Source organism: Elgaria multicarinata, chromosome 6 (assembly GCF_023053635.1).
Source record: "Elgaria multicarinata webbii isolate HBS135686 ecotype San Diego chromosome 6, rElgMul1.1.pri, whole genome shotgun sequence".
Lineage (NCBI taxonomy): Eukaryota > Metazoa > Chordata > Lepidosauria > Squamata > Anguidae > Elgaria > Elgaria multicarinata.
In genome coordinates, this window is record NC_086176.1 from 16562396 (window position 1) to 16579411 (window position 17016).

Sequence of the window (17016 nt, forward strand, 5' to 3'; positions counted from 1 at the left end):
CTGTAACCATAAGATGCCTTGGGGCCAGCTGTGCTTGAAGTGACACATGTTTAAAATGCTCATTTTCTGCAGCTCAGAGTTTTGCAGCCTGGCCATTTTATTTTATTTTATTAAAAAAAGGTCTTGGTTTTCTGGTAAGAGAACAGTGATGCTCTGGTTTGGGTAAATTGTAGTTTAGCACAGAGGTGTCAAATCTTGTTGAGCCTGAGGGTCAACTTTCATTTTGGAGAAGCTCTCATTCAGTATTGGGCAGAACCAGGGCCAAAAATACCAGCATATTTTAGCTTAAAGCTCTTATGTCAGTGACTAAGCCCTAGAGAGGCATTTTCACCTTTTGCAAGGTCAAAAGCCAGGAAACCACCAAAACTAGGGAAGAGAAGAGGCAGAAAGAGACCCGAGACTGGCTGGACTTGACCTACGGGGAGGTTCAACATCCCTGGTTTAGTGTTATGAAAATGAGTTGGTGAGTTAAACTACAATCTGAAAACACACTTGGATCCTGATACGTTTCAACTAACATTTAGAATAAGCCAGGGTTTCCCGAGTCTGAACATAACAGGAAACTGTGGTTTGTTCAAAATTGAAGATGACAGCTTTCAGTCCCCTCCCCTTGCACGCGAAAGAGGACTGGGAGAACATGCAAGCCTAGGGCTTGCCATCGCAGCTTCTTGGAAAACTAAACACTGATATAGTGTTCCGTCTGAACTGGCTTGTGTCATGTTTGTACTGCTAAGTATCCATGAAAGTTAAAGCACTTCGAAGGCAGATCCCATGTTGCCAATTGGGTTCAAAGAGGGGGCCGTGTCTGGACATGTTGAAGACTGCAACTTCTAATGCAGGGAATATAGGATCCCCGAACTGCCAGTTATTTGGGTTCCAGTGGAGGACGTCGAACTATACAACAGATTCATTTCCTGTAATCTCCCTCTCTCTTACAAACTGGACGGCGCTGTGTATGCTATGAAACAGCAGCTCATGCATGTCTTTGTTTGCGCTCCCGAAGTAGCCCCCTCTTTCCAGAGAAGCTATCACAGAGGGGTTGCAGCAAGCCAGAAGGAAAATAATCTCCAGTTCCCGATGATCTTTGAGTGTTTCTTTTAAGGTGCTCACACCACCAGTGTCCAGAAATGGGACGGAAGAGCAGTCTACGATGATGGCCTGACAGTCGCTGGGTTGAGTGACCAGGTATGAAGTGGTGTCTCCTTGCCCACCTCCCTTCTCCAGACTCTTTTGCCCTTTCCTCTTGGCCTTTTTCCTTCGGGCCATTTCCACTGCAGGATCCAGTCCTGTCCTGTCATGGAGGCACTTCAGGAAAAAGTCCTTATTTGCATAATAAAGTGGGGCTTCAAAGCGGAAAATTTTGATCTTTGGGATCGGCAAGAGGTTTTTGTACTGATCGTCGTCTTCGTAGAAGGCCGTGTTCCCAATCTGCCCTAGCAAGGCCGCGTGGGGGCGCTGGGTGCGGCCGATGATGCACAGGACCGAAAACACCACCCCCACCAGGAGACCCATTTCAGTGCTGATCAAGGCGGATGAGAGCATGGTGATGCACCACACCAGCGCATCAATTTTGTCCAGGCGGAAGCGCTGGGGGACGTCTTTGAATTTCCGAAGGGCTCCCCTCAGGCTCACGATGATGATACAGGCCAAAACGCACTTCTGCAAGCTGAAGAAGAGGGGCGCAAAGAACAGCAGTACTAGCAGCAGCACCACAGCGCTCACCAGACTGGACACCTGGGTCTGGCAGCCCGTCGATGCTTTGACCAGAGTCTTGGTCAGAGCTGCGCTGGTGGCGAAGCAGTGGAAGAAAGCCGGAATGATGTTGCAGAAGCCAATGGCAAACATCTCCTGGTTGGCCTTGACCTGGTAGGCGTACTTCTTGGCAAACATTTCTGAGAGTGAAACAGTGAAGGCAAAGCCGACGATGGCGAGCGGCAGGGCATCGAGGGCAACTCTCCCCATGAGGTTGAAGCTGGGCACTTGGGGAGGGATGAATCCGGTGGGGATTTCTCCCGACACACTGGAGGCATAAACTTCGTTCAGCTTCCCGTAATGGGAGACCAGCGTGGCCAGCACAATCACCACCAGCTCCGTCGGAAGAGGTACTTTGAGCTTGTGCTTATACCTGTCGCCCAGTTCCTTGGCAGTGACCAGCACGGCGATGCAGATGGTGCTGGTGATCACGTCGCAGACGTTGGCCTGGGAAATGTTGTGGAAAATGTTGACCCAGGTAGTGATCAAGACTCCGTATCCCTGGGCACGAGGGATTCTTATTCCAATGAGGTACTTCACTTGCGCTGTCAAAATGGTTATCGAGGCCCCGGTGGCGAAGCCGTCCAACACAGGCTCAGATAGGTATATCGCCACAAAGCCGAGGCGGAAAATGCCCATCAGAACCTGCAAGAGAAGCAAGGGTAAGAGTGGAACTCAGCTGTGCTTTGGCTGACAACAGGAGGTCGCCTCTGTCTTTTGCGGCTCCCTAGAATTTCTTCTTTCCCCCTACATTTTTCTTTTATGGTGTGATGTTTTACTGCTTATGCCTACGTTATTAAGTATAAAGTATAAGAATTTATTAAGGTTTGCAGAGTTTTAAGTAAGTACTCGCTGTATGGTTGTTGCAGATTGGTAAGTATGAACCATAGAGAGGTGAATGAGTGCTGGATGGAAGGAGAGTGCTGACTGCATGTTTGTGTAGAGTGTCTGGATTGGCTGAGAGAAGAGGAGGAGTCAGAGGACTGGAGAATATATAGGCTGCTTCTGAGGAGAGAAGATATGGAATGCTTTGGGATAGAGATAGGAAGGGTCTGCGTATTTGTTGTTTTGGTGGATTAGAGTGTGGGAAAGAGGATAGTGTAGTTTAGAAAGGGGTAGAGTAGGTAGGAGTACTTGAAGTTAAATATTGTGAAACATTAAAGTGAAGTAACCTATGAAACCATTACGCTTGTCACTGAGAGAAACCAATAATCAATCTTGCTAAATAAATAACGTTCATTTAAACCTGGTGTGGACATTGGAGTACCTGGGGAAGGGTACAGGTGATCATATGGTGGCAGCGGAAGGGAGACGGTTGGGTCAAGGGTGCTGATCTGTACTGCTGTGGGGGCCTAAGCAGAAGTAGGCGCGTCACAGGGACGGAGTTGGCATCTCTAGCCCTGACGAGTGCACCTGAGCTGGGTCCTTTGGAGTCACAAAAGAAGTAAAGTGATCCAGAAGTAAACCCAGTGGAGGGTGGGCGTCACATATGGAAAGTAAAGATACAGCTTTCCAGGCAAGCTGAGGTGGCAGGTCTGGAGCTTGTCCAGGCAAGCTGATATTAACCCAATTAAAAGCAAGGCCATAGCTAGATGGGGCGATATCCTGAGGATCGCCCTGGGATCATCCCTGTGCATTCACATGACGTACAGGGGATCCCGGGAGCAAGGAGGGATGATCCTTCCCTTTCCCTGGGATCTTGCCCTACACTTCTAGACCACTTTTTCCACGATCTGGGGCTGATCCCAAGACCGCGGAATGTGTGGGCAGGCATCGCGGTGTGTCCCAGCTCCTCACGAGGAGCCAGGCACAGGGCACAGAGCTCCTCAGGAGCTCTGTGCCCATTGGGGGTGGGGTGGGGGGAAGGCAAAAAAAAATTTAAATCCAAAATGGCGGCTGCGATGTTGCGCGCTGCATGTAAACAAGGACAACGATCTCGCGATCATAAAATTGCGAGATTGTCGCCCTCTGACCCCCTCATCTAGCTATGGCCTAAGTGAGTATCTCCACATTTAATACTTTGTAAAAGGAGCAAAAAATGTATAGCAGGTCTATCCTTCCCTCTCAGAAATCTCCTGCCATTCAGGGAACTAGTCCTAAGGATGCCCCATTTTTGAGCCTGCCTGATGTCCTTGTGGATGCTACATTGGAATAGGAGTTTGTGTGCACAGGCCAAATCCACACTATAGGTTCAGGCCTTTTTACCCACAAATATCAAAAGGGCCTGGGTGGCAAGGTGAGGAAGATTCAACCCCAATTTCTCACCACAATCAGGCTTTATATAGGTAAAAGCCTGTGCCTTTCCCATCATGGCATGCTCTATTTGACACCCTTGTCTCCCCCTTTATTAAAATTGTATAAATAATAAAATAATAACCTTCCTGTCTTGGTTTTCCTTGTATGTAACATTGACTAGACAGTGTGGTGTAGTGGCTAAAGTGTTGGCCTGGGAGTCAGGAGATCCGGGTTCTAGTCCCCACTCAGCCATGGAAACCCACTGGGTGACTTTGGGCCAGTCACAGACTCTCAGCCCAACCCACCTAACAGGGTTGTTGTTGTGAGGATAAAATGGAGAGGAGGAGGATTATATACACTGCCTTGGGTTCCTTGGAGGAAAAAGGCGGGATATAAATGCAAATAATAATAATAATTTGAATTCCCTGCATGGCGAGGTCCGCCAAGCTCCACTCTCTTCCCATTTTTAATTCTGGAATTCTGGTTCTGGAAATCCTGGGTTGAATTCTGTTGTGTCCACCCATCAGTGGAATCAATACTGCCAGTGGAACAGATTCTCCCTCTACTGTGTACCCACCCCACATCTGATCTGGTGGTTAGGGGACTCTCCGGAACAGATGTCAGGCCATGCAAGGGGAGGAGAGGGAGAGAAACTCCTGCTGCATAAGCAGACGTCCATTTGCATAATATTGGAGAAAACTTTTTATTCTGGAAGGTTTTAGTGAATGATTTCTACGGTTTTTATGCTATCTTCTCGGTGTTTCATGCTTCTGTGAGTTTAGCCCCTTTGATAGTTTAATTTAATTGTTTCAATTATGGTTTTTATTTTTATTTTTTTGTATTTTAAAAGTGAGATAGGAATAATTTTACATAAACAAATAGATAAGTATTGGAAATATCTATCTAAGGGGTAGAGGAAGGAGTTACCTGATAAACTCCAGCCATGAAGGTCAACGCTGCAGCTACCCCAATGGCATAGCAATCTTTCCCACATTCGCCGCTCATCACGCCAAGGGTAAAATTGTAAACGGTGACATTCAAAGGGCCTCTGCCATCCATGGCATCATCGCTGGGGTCAAACCCTGCCAAGAGGAGTTCTCTGTCCACCACCTGCCCAACCATTAAGCTTAACAAGCTAAAAATGCCAACTGAGACGTGTCGGGAGGTGCCCATGAGAAAGTAGATGATATTGGCAAAGAAGGATGTGTAGAGGCTGTAAATGGGCTTCAGACCTGCTAGCAGAGAGTAGGCTATTGCTTGAGGTACCAAAATGATCCCAATGACCAGGCCAGACATAACATCCCCCCAGATGTATTCTTTGCACTTATATTTGGGAAGCCATCGCAACACGGGGAAGAAGTCCATGACTGTCTCTTTCATTTGTTTCGTGGTGCAGGAACACTCTTTCTTCAGCTGACTCTTGATCATTGCTGATTTGCTGATCTTGACAGGCGTCTTCCTTTCCATATACAAGGGGAAAGGGGATCCATTTTCGATGCTGGCTTTCTCCATTTCCTTTCCCATTCTGCCTTAATTAGTTCCTGTGATGTAACAAAATTAGATTACCATTTGAACTGGATTGACCACAATGGAGAAGTCGCCTGTTTCTGGTATTGGAATCCAGGCTAATTTACAGATTAGGGTTAGGGTTGAGACCACAATACCAGACGGAACGCCTTTCCCGACATGAACCTTCCCGAACACTACGTTCAACATCTAAGGTCCTCCTCCGGGTGCCTACTCCAAGGGAAGCTCGGAGGGTGGCAACAAGAGCGAGGGCTTTCTCTGTGGTGGCCCCCCAACTGTGGAACAATCTCCCTGACAAGGCCCGCCTGGCGCCGACATTGTCATCTTTTCGGCGCCAGGTCAAGACTTTTCTCTTCTTCCAGGCATTTAGCAATATGTAATGACCATGGGTCTGTGTTTTGGCTCATTGTTTTTAAAGTTGTTATAGTGGTTTTAAATGTACGTGTATTTTGCTTGTTTTTGTGGTTTTTAATCTTTGTATATTGTTTTTAAGCGTTTTTATCTTATGTGAACCACCAAGAGAGCTTCGGCTATGGGGCGGTATACAAATGGAATGAATAAATAAATAAATAAATAAATAAACAAACAATATATTAGCATGTTTTATGGTTTGAAAATTCATTCTTTTTTATTTATTCACTGCATCCCAATGACTCTAGGTAACTTTTTTTAAAAAAAAAGTTTACAATTTTCCATTTAATGGGGTGGACAGAAGGAGAAAGGGATTTCACCCCACCCCCTAATTATTTTGTAACAGCAGGGGTTGTACATTCATGATACGATCTGTACTTTTACTGTCATTACTATAACAGCATATTGTAAATACTTCGTTAAAATATGATTTATTGGCCATTATGAGCAACAGCAGCTTGTGGGAGCGCTTAGTTATTCAGCTTCAAAACATATATGTTTTGACTGTGGAATGCCCTCCCCTTGGAGGCCTGACTGGCGCCAACGCTGACTCTATTCCGGCGCCAAGTAAAAACATGGCTTTTTTAACAAAGCCTTTAATGGTTAAATTCACCGGGCTCGCACATTGTTTTAACTGTTTTCATTGTTTTTCATGCTTTTAAATTATATATTGGTTTTAACTTGATTAATGGTTTATGGTAATTTGTTTTTAGCTACGTATATTTATTGTTTTATATTGTATGATTTCATCTGTATGCCGGCCTGAGATCCTAGTGATATAGGGTGGGATACAAATGTTTTAAATAAATGAATAAATAATAAAAATGTGATGAGCAGAGCAATCGTATATTCACATAACTCTGGGACTGGAGATATGTTGCCATTACACTGGCAGAACATGGACCATTTCCAATGCGTGCTCATCCCTGGAGGGGAGGAGGAAAACACACAAGTAGAAAATACAGAGATGGCAGGAAAATGGCAGATACTCCCGATAGCATCCCTGGATACACTGTCAGTGCCTACCAATCAATTACAGTGCTGGCACCAACTACATGCCACCCACACTGGTCAGCCAATCGAGACCAGAGTCAAGGGTAGGCATATCTGGGCCCTTGCTGAGGGCCCACACCCCAGTAGGGGCATACTGCAAAAACCTCTTGGAGTTGTTCCTTCTCTTCACAGTTGCAACCTGCTTATTCACCAGCTGGCCACACCCCCTTCCCTCATCCACCAGTCATATGGTTGTTTCCCAGGTGTTGTGCAGTTTTCCCGCCCCCTAGGGCTTAGTTACTGGCAGCAAGCGCTTCAAGATAAAATATGCTAGTCTTTTTTTTGGCCCAGCCCCTTTTGCCTTCAGCTCCGCCCACCACTGGAATGTGGCCCTCAAGTAGGGTGACCATATGGAAAGGAGGACCGGGCTCCTGTATCTTTAACAGATGTATTGAAAAGGGAATTTCAGCAGGTGTCCTTTGTATATATGGAGAACCTGGGGAAATTTCCTCTTCACCACAATAGTGAAAGCTGCAGGTGTCCAGCCCTCTTTTAAATCTGGTCACTCTAGTATAGCTCCTGCAGCTTTAACTGTTGTAATGAAGAGGGAATTTCACCAGGTCCTCCATATATACAAATGACACCTGCTGAAATTCCCTTTTCTATGCAACTGTTAAAGATACAGGAGCCCTGTCCTCCTTTTCATATGGTCACCCTACCTCAAGAGCTTCCTGGAAATTGAATTCCATCCTCAGGCTGAAAGAGGCTTGACGCTCCTGGCATATAGCATACGGTGGCTGTTCCACCAGTACAGCGGCAATGTATTTTCCCCTCAGAGATGCACACACACATAATTGGTGTACAGGATTGCTCAATTAAACAACTCTCTCTCTCTTAAAACTTATATTCTACAATATGACTTCTCTACTGTACAGAGAAATACTCCCAGGAGTTTTAGAAACAAAGATTGATAATTTAATGAAGCAAGAGTTGTCAAATCATTCCCATTGATTTATTTTTTTACAGCAAGTTGAAACAGTAAGTTAAATATTTGTCTCAGTAGGGGGCACTGGAATGAAATTAAGAGCATAAGAAGTGCCATGCTGGATCAGACCGAGTGTCTGCCTATTCCAGCATTCTGTTCGCCCAGTGGCCAACCAGCCATCAGCTAAACTAGAGTGACCAGATTTAAAAGAGGCCAGGGCACCTGCAGCTTTAACTGTTGTGATGAAGAGAAAATTTCCCCAGGTTCTCCATATATACAAATGACACCTGCTGAAATTCCCTTTTCAATTCAACTGTTAAAGATACAGGAACCCTGTCCTCCTTTTCATATGGTCACCCTAGGAATGGTTATCTGTGCAAGCCTTCCCTAACCTGGGACTGTCCAGATGAGTTGGGACCACAACTCCCATAATTCCCAGCCAATGCCCTTGCAGGCTAGGAATTATGGGAGTTGTAGTCCCATCCCATCTGGAGGAGGCCAGGTAGGGGAAGGCTGATCTGTCCAGTGGGTATCCTCTACTCTTGCTATCCTCCCCTTTCCCATTGCTGGCATAACATTTTGGTACATCTCAGGTTGGGAACATGGATATGCAGAAGCAGGAGATATTTAACACACAAATGTGTCTTTTACTAGTCTGACTGCCAATTACTGTTGTATTATATATAGGTTGTCAGGATAAAATTCAAAAACACACCAACCAAAGTATTATTGTGCCTGAAGATACATATTTCATTATTCCTCATCACTGCGGTGTTTTGGAGTACGGGATGTCTCTTCTTTTAAGGGTCACCAGGATTGTTCACATCATCTTTACAGGGGTGCCATAAGAATGAATATTTTTTGAATGAACATTATATAAATAGGCTGGCTTTCGGTTTAATTGTTGCCGGACAGCAGTGTCTCAGTCCTTGGTAAAGTAAGGCTGTGCATGTTTACTTGGGAGCATCCTATTGGACTCAGTGAGACTTTCTTCTGAGTAAAAATGCATATGGATATGAGTCACAGAATAGGGAGGTTAAAGGGAAATAATTTCTTTTAAAGTAAATGTTGTTCAAGAATTTTAGATCCCATAATGCATCTTGATTGCATAGGCGAATGAATTAAAACATTATTTCAGTAAACCAGTATTTACTGAGGAAGACAAAGTTTGTTCAAAGTAATAGAGTACTGGTTTTATAGCATAGTTTTTAAACACCCAGTTTAAACAACCCATGTATTGCTTTGTATAGCCACAAATGGTATTTATAGCTTTCTGCGAAAGGGGAGCGCGAAACAAGTTGCCTAAAGTACAAAAGTACCTAGTTAAAAAAATTAAGAACAGGGCAATTAAAATGCCGAACACCACGGGAACTCAAAACCTGAGAAATCCTTCTGCACAATTGCCAACACCTTAGCCTTAGGAGTCAATCAACTGGTAATGTGTAACAACATCCCAGCTGATGGAAATTCTTTCAAAGAAAACCTCTTGGCAACTACACCTTCCTGATAGTGATTAGAATACTAAGAGTGTTGTTACAGCGATGCAATTATCCATTTGCAAAGGAATCACAATGCCTTCATTATGAGCAATGTAGCAAAGCACAGTTTTCAAATGCCCTATTTTCAGCAAAGACAACTATTTGGTACTGTTATTTTCTCATCGCAAGGTGACTTCTAGCTTTCACCTCATCATGAAGCTCTGTTATATAGGCGTATCCACTCTGATTTTCATTTGGGCCAGGTAGTATCTGGTTCAGAATCTCCTCTCACCCATGAGCTCACTAATGCTTTAGTAGGGTGACCATATGAAAAGGAGGACAGGGCTCCTGTATCTTTAACAGTTGTATTGAAAAGGAAATTTCAGCAGGGGTCATTTGTAGATATGGAGAACCTGGTGAATTTCCCTCTTCATCACAACAGTTAAAGCTGCAGGTGCCCTGCCCTCTTTTAAATCTGGTCACTCTAGTATAGCTACCGCAGGTTTAACTGTTTTGATCAAGAGGGAATTTCACCAGCTTCTCCCTATATGCAAATGACACCTGCTGAAATTCCCTTTTCTATGCAACTGTTAAAGATACAGGAGCCCTGTCCTCCTTTTCATAAGGTCACCCTAGCTTTAGGAGAGCTACTGTTTTCACAGCCTCAACATCCATGTGCTCTATGAGGAACATCTTCCTTTAAAACATTTTAACCTTGCCTTTCAAAAAGCTTCAGATGGCTTACAAACCAAGATGAAAAGGCGAATGGAACCTTAAGTCTATCAAAATAGTAGTTGCAAACCCATTCTAAACCTCCCCATGACTCCAGGTAGACAATAACAACAACCAGCAGTTCTTAAAGCCCTAAAGCTTGGCTCAGTAAGTGGGCACTTTTCAGTCCCCTATGGAGCCCCGAAGAAGGTATACAGTGCTCCTTGTGGGATGTCACCACGTCTGAAAAGGCCCTGCTCCTTGTTACATATAGCTTCGATTTCCATGTTGAAGCAACACAACACTGGGCTCTTAGCAATGATATCGTTTGAGCAGATGACTGACTTACCTTGCAAGGTTATTGTAAGGATTACTGAAATAACAGGTTTGAAACATTCAGCAAAAGCTCTACATTCGTTCTTATTATTGCTACTATCAAAATGGGTTTTTGTACTAGCTTCTCAAAGTTAGTGTCAAAAGTATCTTCTGGAGAGAAAATGGAACAAGCACATTGTTGATTAGGAAGTTATTGCTTTTATAAAAAAAGCCCAAATGTATGCAGGAAAATTTTTTTTTGGCAATGTGTCTTAATCAGAGGAATATTCTCTTAATTCAAAGATACACTTCTTTCTCTCCAAAAAGGGCTAAGCTATTGATCCTGCAAAGAACAGTTAACGCCTGTCAGCAGTTGATACATGTTGGGACCCATAATACACTTCTGAATTAAAACTGTTTCTTCTCTCCAATGTATCTGTCCCGTTGTTGCTGCTGCCTTTGGATTTATGCTGTTCTTTTAATCTCCGATGTCATTACAGAAACATAATGCCTTCCAAAGTGAAAGAAAAATCCGCTCTTCTTACCTATTGTGTTCCGCAATGCATGCGTTGTAAATGACAAATGAGTTCCTGCTGGCATTCCACAATCTTTGCAGCCAAGGGCAGCCAAGCAGGTCGATGCTAAGGACTGAAGTGGATATGCTTTAATACTTGTGGGCAGTCCCGTAATCTAGCAATAGGCTGTGCTGGGTAAATATCGAAGAAGGGCATGAAACACAAATCCAAAACCTCTCCTGTGTTTTCACTTGTCTTGTTCACAACGATAAACCACTTGACCTCAGTTGTTGACTTGTTCAAATTTCACTGGCAAACATTAGACAAGCAATAATCCATTAAAGTATAGCGTGTATAATAGTTGATCCAACAAATCTGTCTCTGGCAGAAGTAACAATTTCAAGGGGATTCAGGACAGGTAGTTTTTGTATGTCAGTGGGGCTTTTTGCAAAATCCAACTGAACTTTTTTTAAAACAACAACAACAACACACAATTCACACAGTTGGTTTTAGGCTAGCAAGATCACTTGGAAGCCCTGGCGTATTTAAATTGCAGGGATGATATTATTCATATTGTTAATACAGGCCACAGTACAAACCTGGATGTGCTATTTGGCAAGTTAAGACTTCACTTACAGTAAGTGATAATTTATTTATTTATTTATTTATTAAATTTATATACCGCCCCATAGCCGAAGCTCTCTGGGCGGTTTACAAAAGTTAAAAACAGTGAATATTAAAAAGTATACAAAATTTAAAAGCATTAAAAACAACGGTTCTAGGGTCCGTTAAAAACAAGCAAACTCAGCATATGTTGCTAAATGCTGTTAAATGCCTGGGAGAAGAGAAAAGTCTTGACCTGGCGCCGAAATGATAACAATGTTGGCGCCAGACGAGCCTCATTGGGGAGATCATTCCATAATTGGGGAGCCACCACTGAAAAGGCCCTCTCCCTTGTTGCCATCCTCCGAGTTTCTCTGATGCAGAATAGTTAATAGATTAGTATACTTTTGCACATTAAAAAAATCCAACATATATGATGTCCAACACTAAATTTGCAGCATGAATAAATTAATAAAAACTAATTGAGGCCTGCAGGAAGATGGATGTGCATGTTCTGCGAAAGTTGAGGACACATTAACATGTTAACCTGCTTACCGCAAGACTGCTATCTTGTCGTTCGTTCACTGCTTTAAATATAAATGGGTGAACCTGTCGTTCCTAGGCAGTATCCAATGCTGCCCCTACACCTCCATTGATCGTGTTGCGCCAGTGGGACCCGGTGCTGGCACAACCGAGAGTTTGTACTACCTAGAGGAACCCTGGAAACAAGCTGAAATGCTTGTTTCCGGAATGCTTGTTTCCTTCCCTGAATTCTTCCAACCTGTTGCATTCTGGAAATGAGTGTTTCAGCTCACTTCTGGTTTCTTTAGGCTCCTCTTGCGTTGGTGGTGGGTCTCGCTGGCAGATGGGCCACACTGGATACTGCCCTCAGGTCCACTTTCAAGTGGCCTCTGGTGAAAGTAATAAAGGAAAATGTTGGCGATTGAGTTTTCTTTGAAGCTTCCCCCACATGCTGATGAAGAAACCCACGTTTCAGCTTAAACATTAAGATCTATACTGAAAAACAGCTTGCCTCTTCAGCAGTGCCAGTGGCTGGAGCAACCATTTAAGGAAACCACGGGCTGCATGCACAGTTTCCCCCATCGTGTGTTCATGTACCCCATGCTGAATTGCAGCCATAGAGGAAAAGTTAGGGTGACCATATGAAAAGGAGGACAGCGGTCCTGTATCTTTAACAGTTGTATTGAAGAGGAAATTTCAGCAGGTGTCATTTGTATATATGGGGAACCTGGTGAAATTTCCTCTTCCTCACACCAGTTAAAGCTGCAGGTGCCCTGCCCTCTTTTAAATCTGGTCATTCTAGTATAGCTCCTGCAGCTTTAACTGTTGTAATGAAGAGGGAATTTCACCAGGTTCCCCATATATACAAATGACACCTGCTGAAATTCCCTTTTCTGTGCAACTGTTAAAGATACAGGAGCCCGGTCCTCCTTTTCATAAGGTCACCCTAGAAAAGTGCCACGGTTGAGTCTTAAATAGGGGGATTAACTATTTAGTATAGAGGTAGTCCTCAATATCATGTAGTTTAAGAACCCTTGATTTAAGGTTTTGGAGTGATATACCTGTGTTACCCACACTGCTGTAAACACACGGGTGCACGTCTGTTATTTGTCTCCAGTATTTTTCCTGTCAACAGTGGTTTTCTAGCTCATCAATGTTATAATTGCTAGGCTGACTGCTCTGAGTAATAAGATGAACACCAACCACATTAGTTCACTGAGTGATATCAGACAAAATTCCTACCCATCCATGAGATACTGTCTAGCAAAGCCTGGGCTGAAACAGTTTCTAAGTATGGCCTGCACATTTTATTCAGCTACTTTCATACTCCTGTTTTTCTGTTAAATTGGCCAAGCATACGTCATTTGGTATAATGTTTCCTTTGCTGAGCAGAGCTGCCATCTTCTCTGGATGTCCTTGGATGGATGTTCTGCTATGTTTGCATCAGTTTAGCTGGATGAAAGAAGGACAGCCGTAGCAGACCTGGGAAAGGTCACTGCCAATCAGAGCTAACCATACTGGCTCAGATTGGCCAGTTATAGCAGCTTTCACATGTTTAATACCAACTGACAAAATAGATTTCTTTAAAATTCTGTGCCAGTTAATAATATTTAGTTATCAAAGCACATCTCATTTTTAAGCCATTTGGTTCAAAGGCTTACTTCAATTTTCCAGCTATTCTTCTTGGACGACTACCCTAGAAGGCACTAACACATAGCAAAAGAGTTAATACTACGATGAGACAGGGTGAAATGACAATTCATTGTGTATGCCACACAAATGCAACTAGTTAAATGCAACTAGAGTGTGCTAACAAAAACCAAAGAACTTACCTGGAAAATACCTTGAAATTTTTGACATCTTTGCCATCAGAACAACTGAAGGGAAAATATTTTTTTTTAAAAAAATTGCACACCAGTTAGATGTAATAATTAACTTGTGCATATACCAGTTCTTTGTCATTCATATTCTTTTTGGTATGTGGAAGCCCAAGTAACCCATCTAAGCAGTGCCATTTAGGCCTATAGTGTCTGGAGGATGCTGGGAATTTAGGACTTTTTTCGGTCTAGATAGGCATAGGATTGCACCCTAAATGTCTTGTTTAACTACAGTTAGGGATCTAATCAGATATCATTGAACTTTAAATTCGCGTCTCAGTTCACATTTCCTGTGTGATACTTCCCTTGGGAGAAGCTACTCATCGATCCTCCCAATTAGATATGCAGTAATATATATTCAATCATCAAAAAAGCCTGTCGGTTTAAAAGACCAGAAGATAAGGCTTTCTCACCTTAGTCCAAACTCCACAAAGCCAGGAAATTGGAAGCTAAGGCTGATGCCTTTTCTGACTTGCCCCGTGATTAGTCATAATATTGTGCAATGTCACAAATTGTGCTTGTTTACAACTTACCCTCCATGCAGCCACACTTTTCCTGGGTCTTTCGGTCCCAAGTCCGGATTGGGAGGATGGAGTGCCTTATTTAAAAAATAAGCAAATTGAATTTAAAAAAAGAAAAGAAATTCCATCCCACGAAGTAGAGTAGAGAGGTAATAATAATAATAATAATAATAATAATAATAATAATAATAAATAGCAGCAGCAGCGGTTAACATGTAGTGGCCATACTGGCACATGGGCGCATTTCAGTAGCCAACCCATTTTCAGAAAAACTTTTGCGTGACTGAGGCCGTAGCTAGACCTAAGGCTTATCCCAGGATCAACCCGGGTTCGTCCCTGCCTGAGCGCTGGATGCCCTGTGTGGCACTTAGATGAACAGGTTTGACCCCAGGACAATCCTGGGATAAACCTTAGGTCTAGCTACGGCCTGAGTTTTTTTTCTCTCTCTCTCCTGTTAACTGCCTTTTCTCCCTCAATCTTAAACTAACCTTTCTGAAATTTTCAGGTTATGTAAAACAGGCATTTCTTTCTGGCATATGCAAGATCGTTATAACCTTTTCATTTTAGTAAGGTTATCACAACCCACCCACCCTTGATTTCCATTTAACCTTACGGAATTCTTATTTTGCTGACCGCCTTATCTATTGGGAGGCACAATTGTGCCTCCAATAATCAGCTAGAAGCCACCCGTGATTAGATATCCTGGTCTGTAAACACGGGAAAAGGGAATTTTGTCACGATACTTATACGGAACATTTCATTTCAAGTTTGCTATGTACTTTGTTTAAAATATTGCTAATTCAAAATGGGGATAAGGCCTTTCTCATAAGGACCCCTTCTTAAGAGTGCAACGGAGTCAAACAGCATTTGAGGGCCATGTGAAGGCTGCGTCAACACTTGAGGGCCATTTGAGGACTGAAAGCTGATTTACATGTTACCTCAGCAAAGAGTGGTGGCTGTATGAAAACGAGAAGGCTGAAGGGAAAAGGTTGGTTTCACGTGTCCTAATAACTCACAGTTAACAAGCCATGGGTTGAAAAGGCAAGTGGAAAGAGGCAGGTGTGGTGGTTGGGGGATGAACAACCCAGAATTGGTCATGGGCACACAGCGCAAATGGGGAAGGAGAGAAAAGTTGACCTACTCAGCAGGGCTTTTGTAAAGGCAACGCAGACTTGAAATTAATCCTGTCACTGCATGAATCATATTTTAATGCTATCATGGCTGATACCCACTGATAGACCAGCCTTCGATCAACCCTGTTTAGAGCCATCTAACCCTGCGGCTTTCATCTCTTTCGCCAGCAAATTCCATAGATTAATGCTGCATTGTGTAATATACTTCTTTTCTTCTGCCCTTTGTACAAGCCTCCAAAGTCGCAACTCAGCTTCGTCTGTGTTGTTGCCAGGGTTTCTGAGGGTCACCTTTCCCAATTACAGCTGCAAGTGCCTGAGCATTGCTCCAAAGTTGCTTCTATAACTGGTTTAGGCCATAGCGAGACCTAAGGTTCATCCCTGGATCATCCAGGGGTCAAACCTGTTCATCTAGGTGACACACAGGGGATACAGTGCTCAGGCAGGGGCGAACCCTGGATGATCCCAGGATAAACCTTAGGTCTAGCTGTGGCCTTAGTTTTATGTAATTCCTTTAGGCTGCGATTTTGCACTGGTTTACCTCAGGTTAAACTCCATTGAACTCAATAGGATGTACTTCTGAGTAGATGTCTGGAGATTGCACTGGTTATGTATCACCTTGTAAGCCACAGATAACAAGGGTGACAGCAAGCCCCTGGCAGGTTGCAAGTTCAACCAAACAGAGCAACATTGTCTTAGGGTTAAATCTGTTGAGAACAACCTCCGCATGGGCCCTATGGAAATGAATAAAAGCTTTTCAAGGGCACAGGTTGGCTTGTTTGGATATATATACACACACACACACACACACACACACACACACACACACACACTTCCATCCCAAAAGGGCCCTCAAACTGGTGCCTAACAGTAAATTAAAGCATTGTAATTAAAACAAAACAGATTAAATAATTACACAATGAAATATTAACCATTTTGAGCCAGTCTAGGGGTACATCTAAACGGGCTCTTTAGATCGCCTTAACTCCTCATTTTCTTGTTGTACGTCACATGACGCAGCCGCAAAGTCACTGCAGTGCCGATCTATAGCCCCGAAAATACACGTATTCGTACTTCCGATTATACCACGACTTTTCCAAAACATTTACCCTGCTTTATCCCTTATGTGTCGCTGGGTGTGTGTGTAAATTCAGCTTTTGTGGCCGTAGCTTTGAGGGCAGGACAAAGTGATGTCATGTCTTGCCCATTTCCCACCACACCTCTCACTTCCCAGACCTCTCTCATACCTGCCCGTTTCTGCAAGCGAGACTGTAGTTTCGGGCACCAATTTCAATGGAAATAAAAGGGGGTTAGGTCGGCAGAGCAGTCCGCCTTTGTACTGTATGGGTAGACGGGACCTCACATCACGTAAAGTCCATTTAAAGGGAGAGCACTTAAGGGGGTAGACCGGGCATTCGATTGTATACATGATGCTGCGCAG

The 17016-nt window shown here is 43.6% G+C and overlaps 2 protein-coding genes across 2 annotated transcripts in view; one reads left to right on the forward strand and one right to left on the reverse strand.

Annotated features, from left to right (window-relative positions):
* Positions 1–17016, forward strand: part of IDUA (alpha-L-iduronidase) — a 57160-nt gene that overhangs the window by 6789 nt on the left and 33355 nt on the right. The window lies entirely within an intron of this gene.
* SLC26A1 (solute carrier family 26 member 1) lies at positions 895–5536 on the reverse strand. The gene is made up of 2 exons (XM_063128504.1): positions 4915–5536; positions 895–2397 (listed from the first exon to the last, which is right to left on the reverse strand). The coding sequence occupies exons 1-2, from the start codon at positions 5509–5511 to the stop codon at positions 895–897; spliced, it is 2100 nt and encodes a 699-aa protein (XP_062984574.1). The 5' UTR covers positions 5512–5536.

What these genes read in the sequence shown, in the direction of transcription:
- SLC26A1 (XM_063128504.1), bottom strand. Translation starts at nt 5,511, where the DNA reads ATGGGAAAGGAAATGGAGAAAGCCAGCATCGAAAATGGATCCCCTTTC. An exon ending in TCATGGCTGGAGTTTATCAG is followed by an intron (nt 2,398 to 4,914) that starts GTAACTCCTTCC and finishes CTTCTCTTGCAG; the next exon opens with GTTCTGATGGGCATTTTCCG.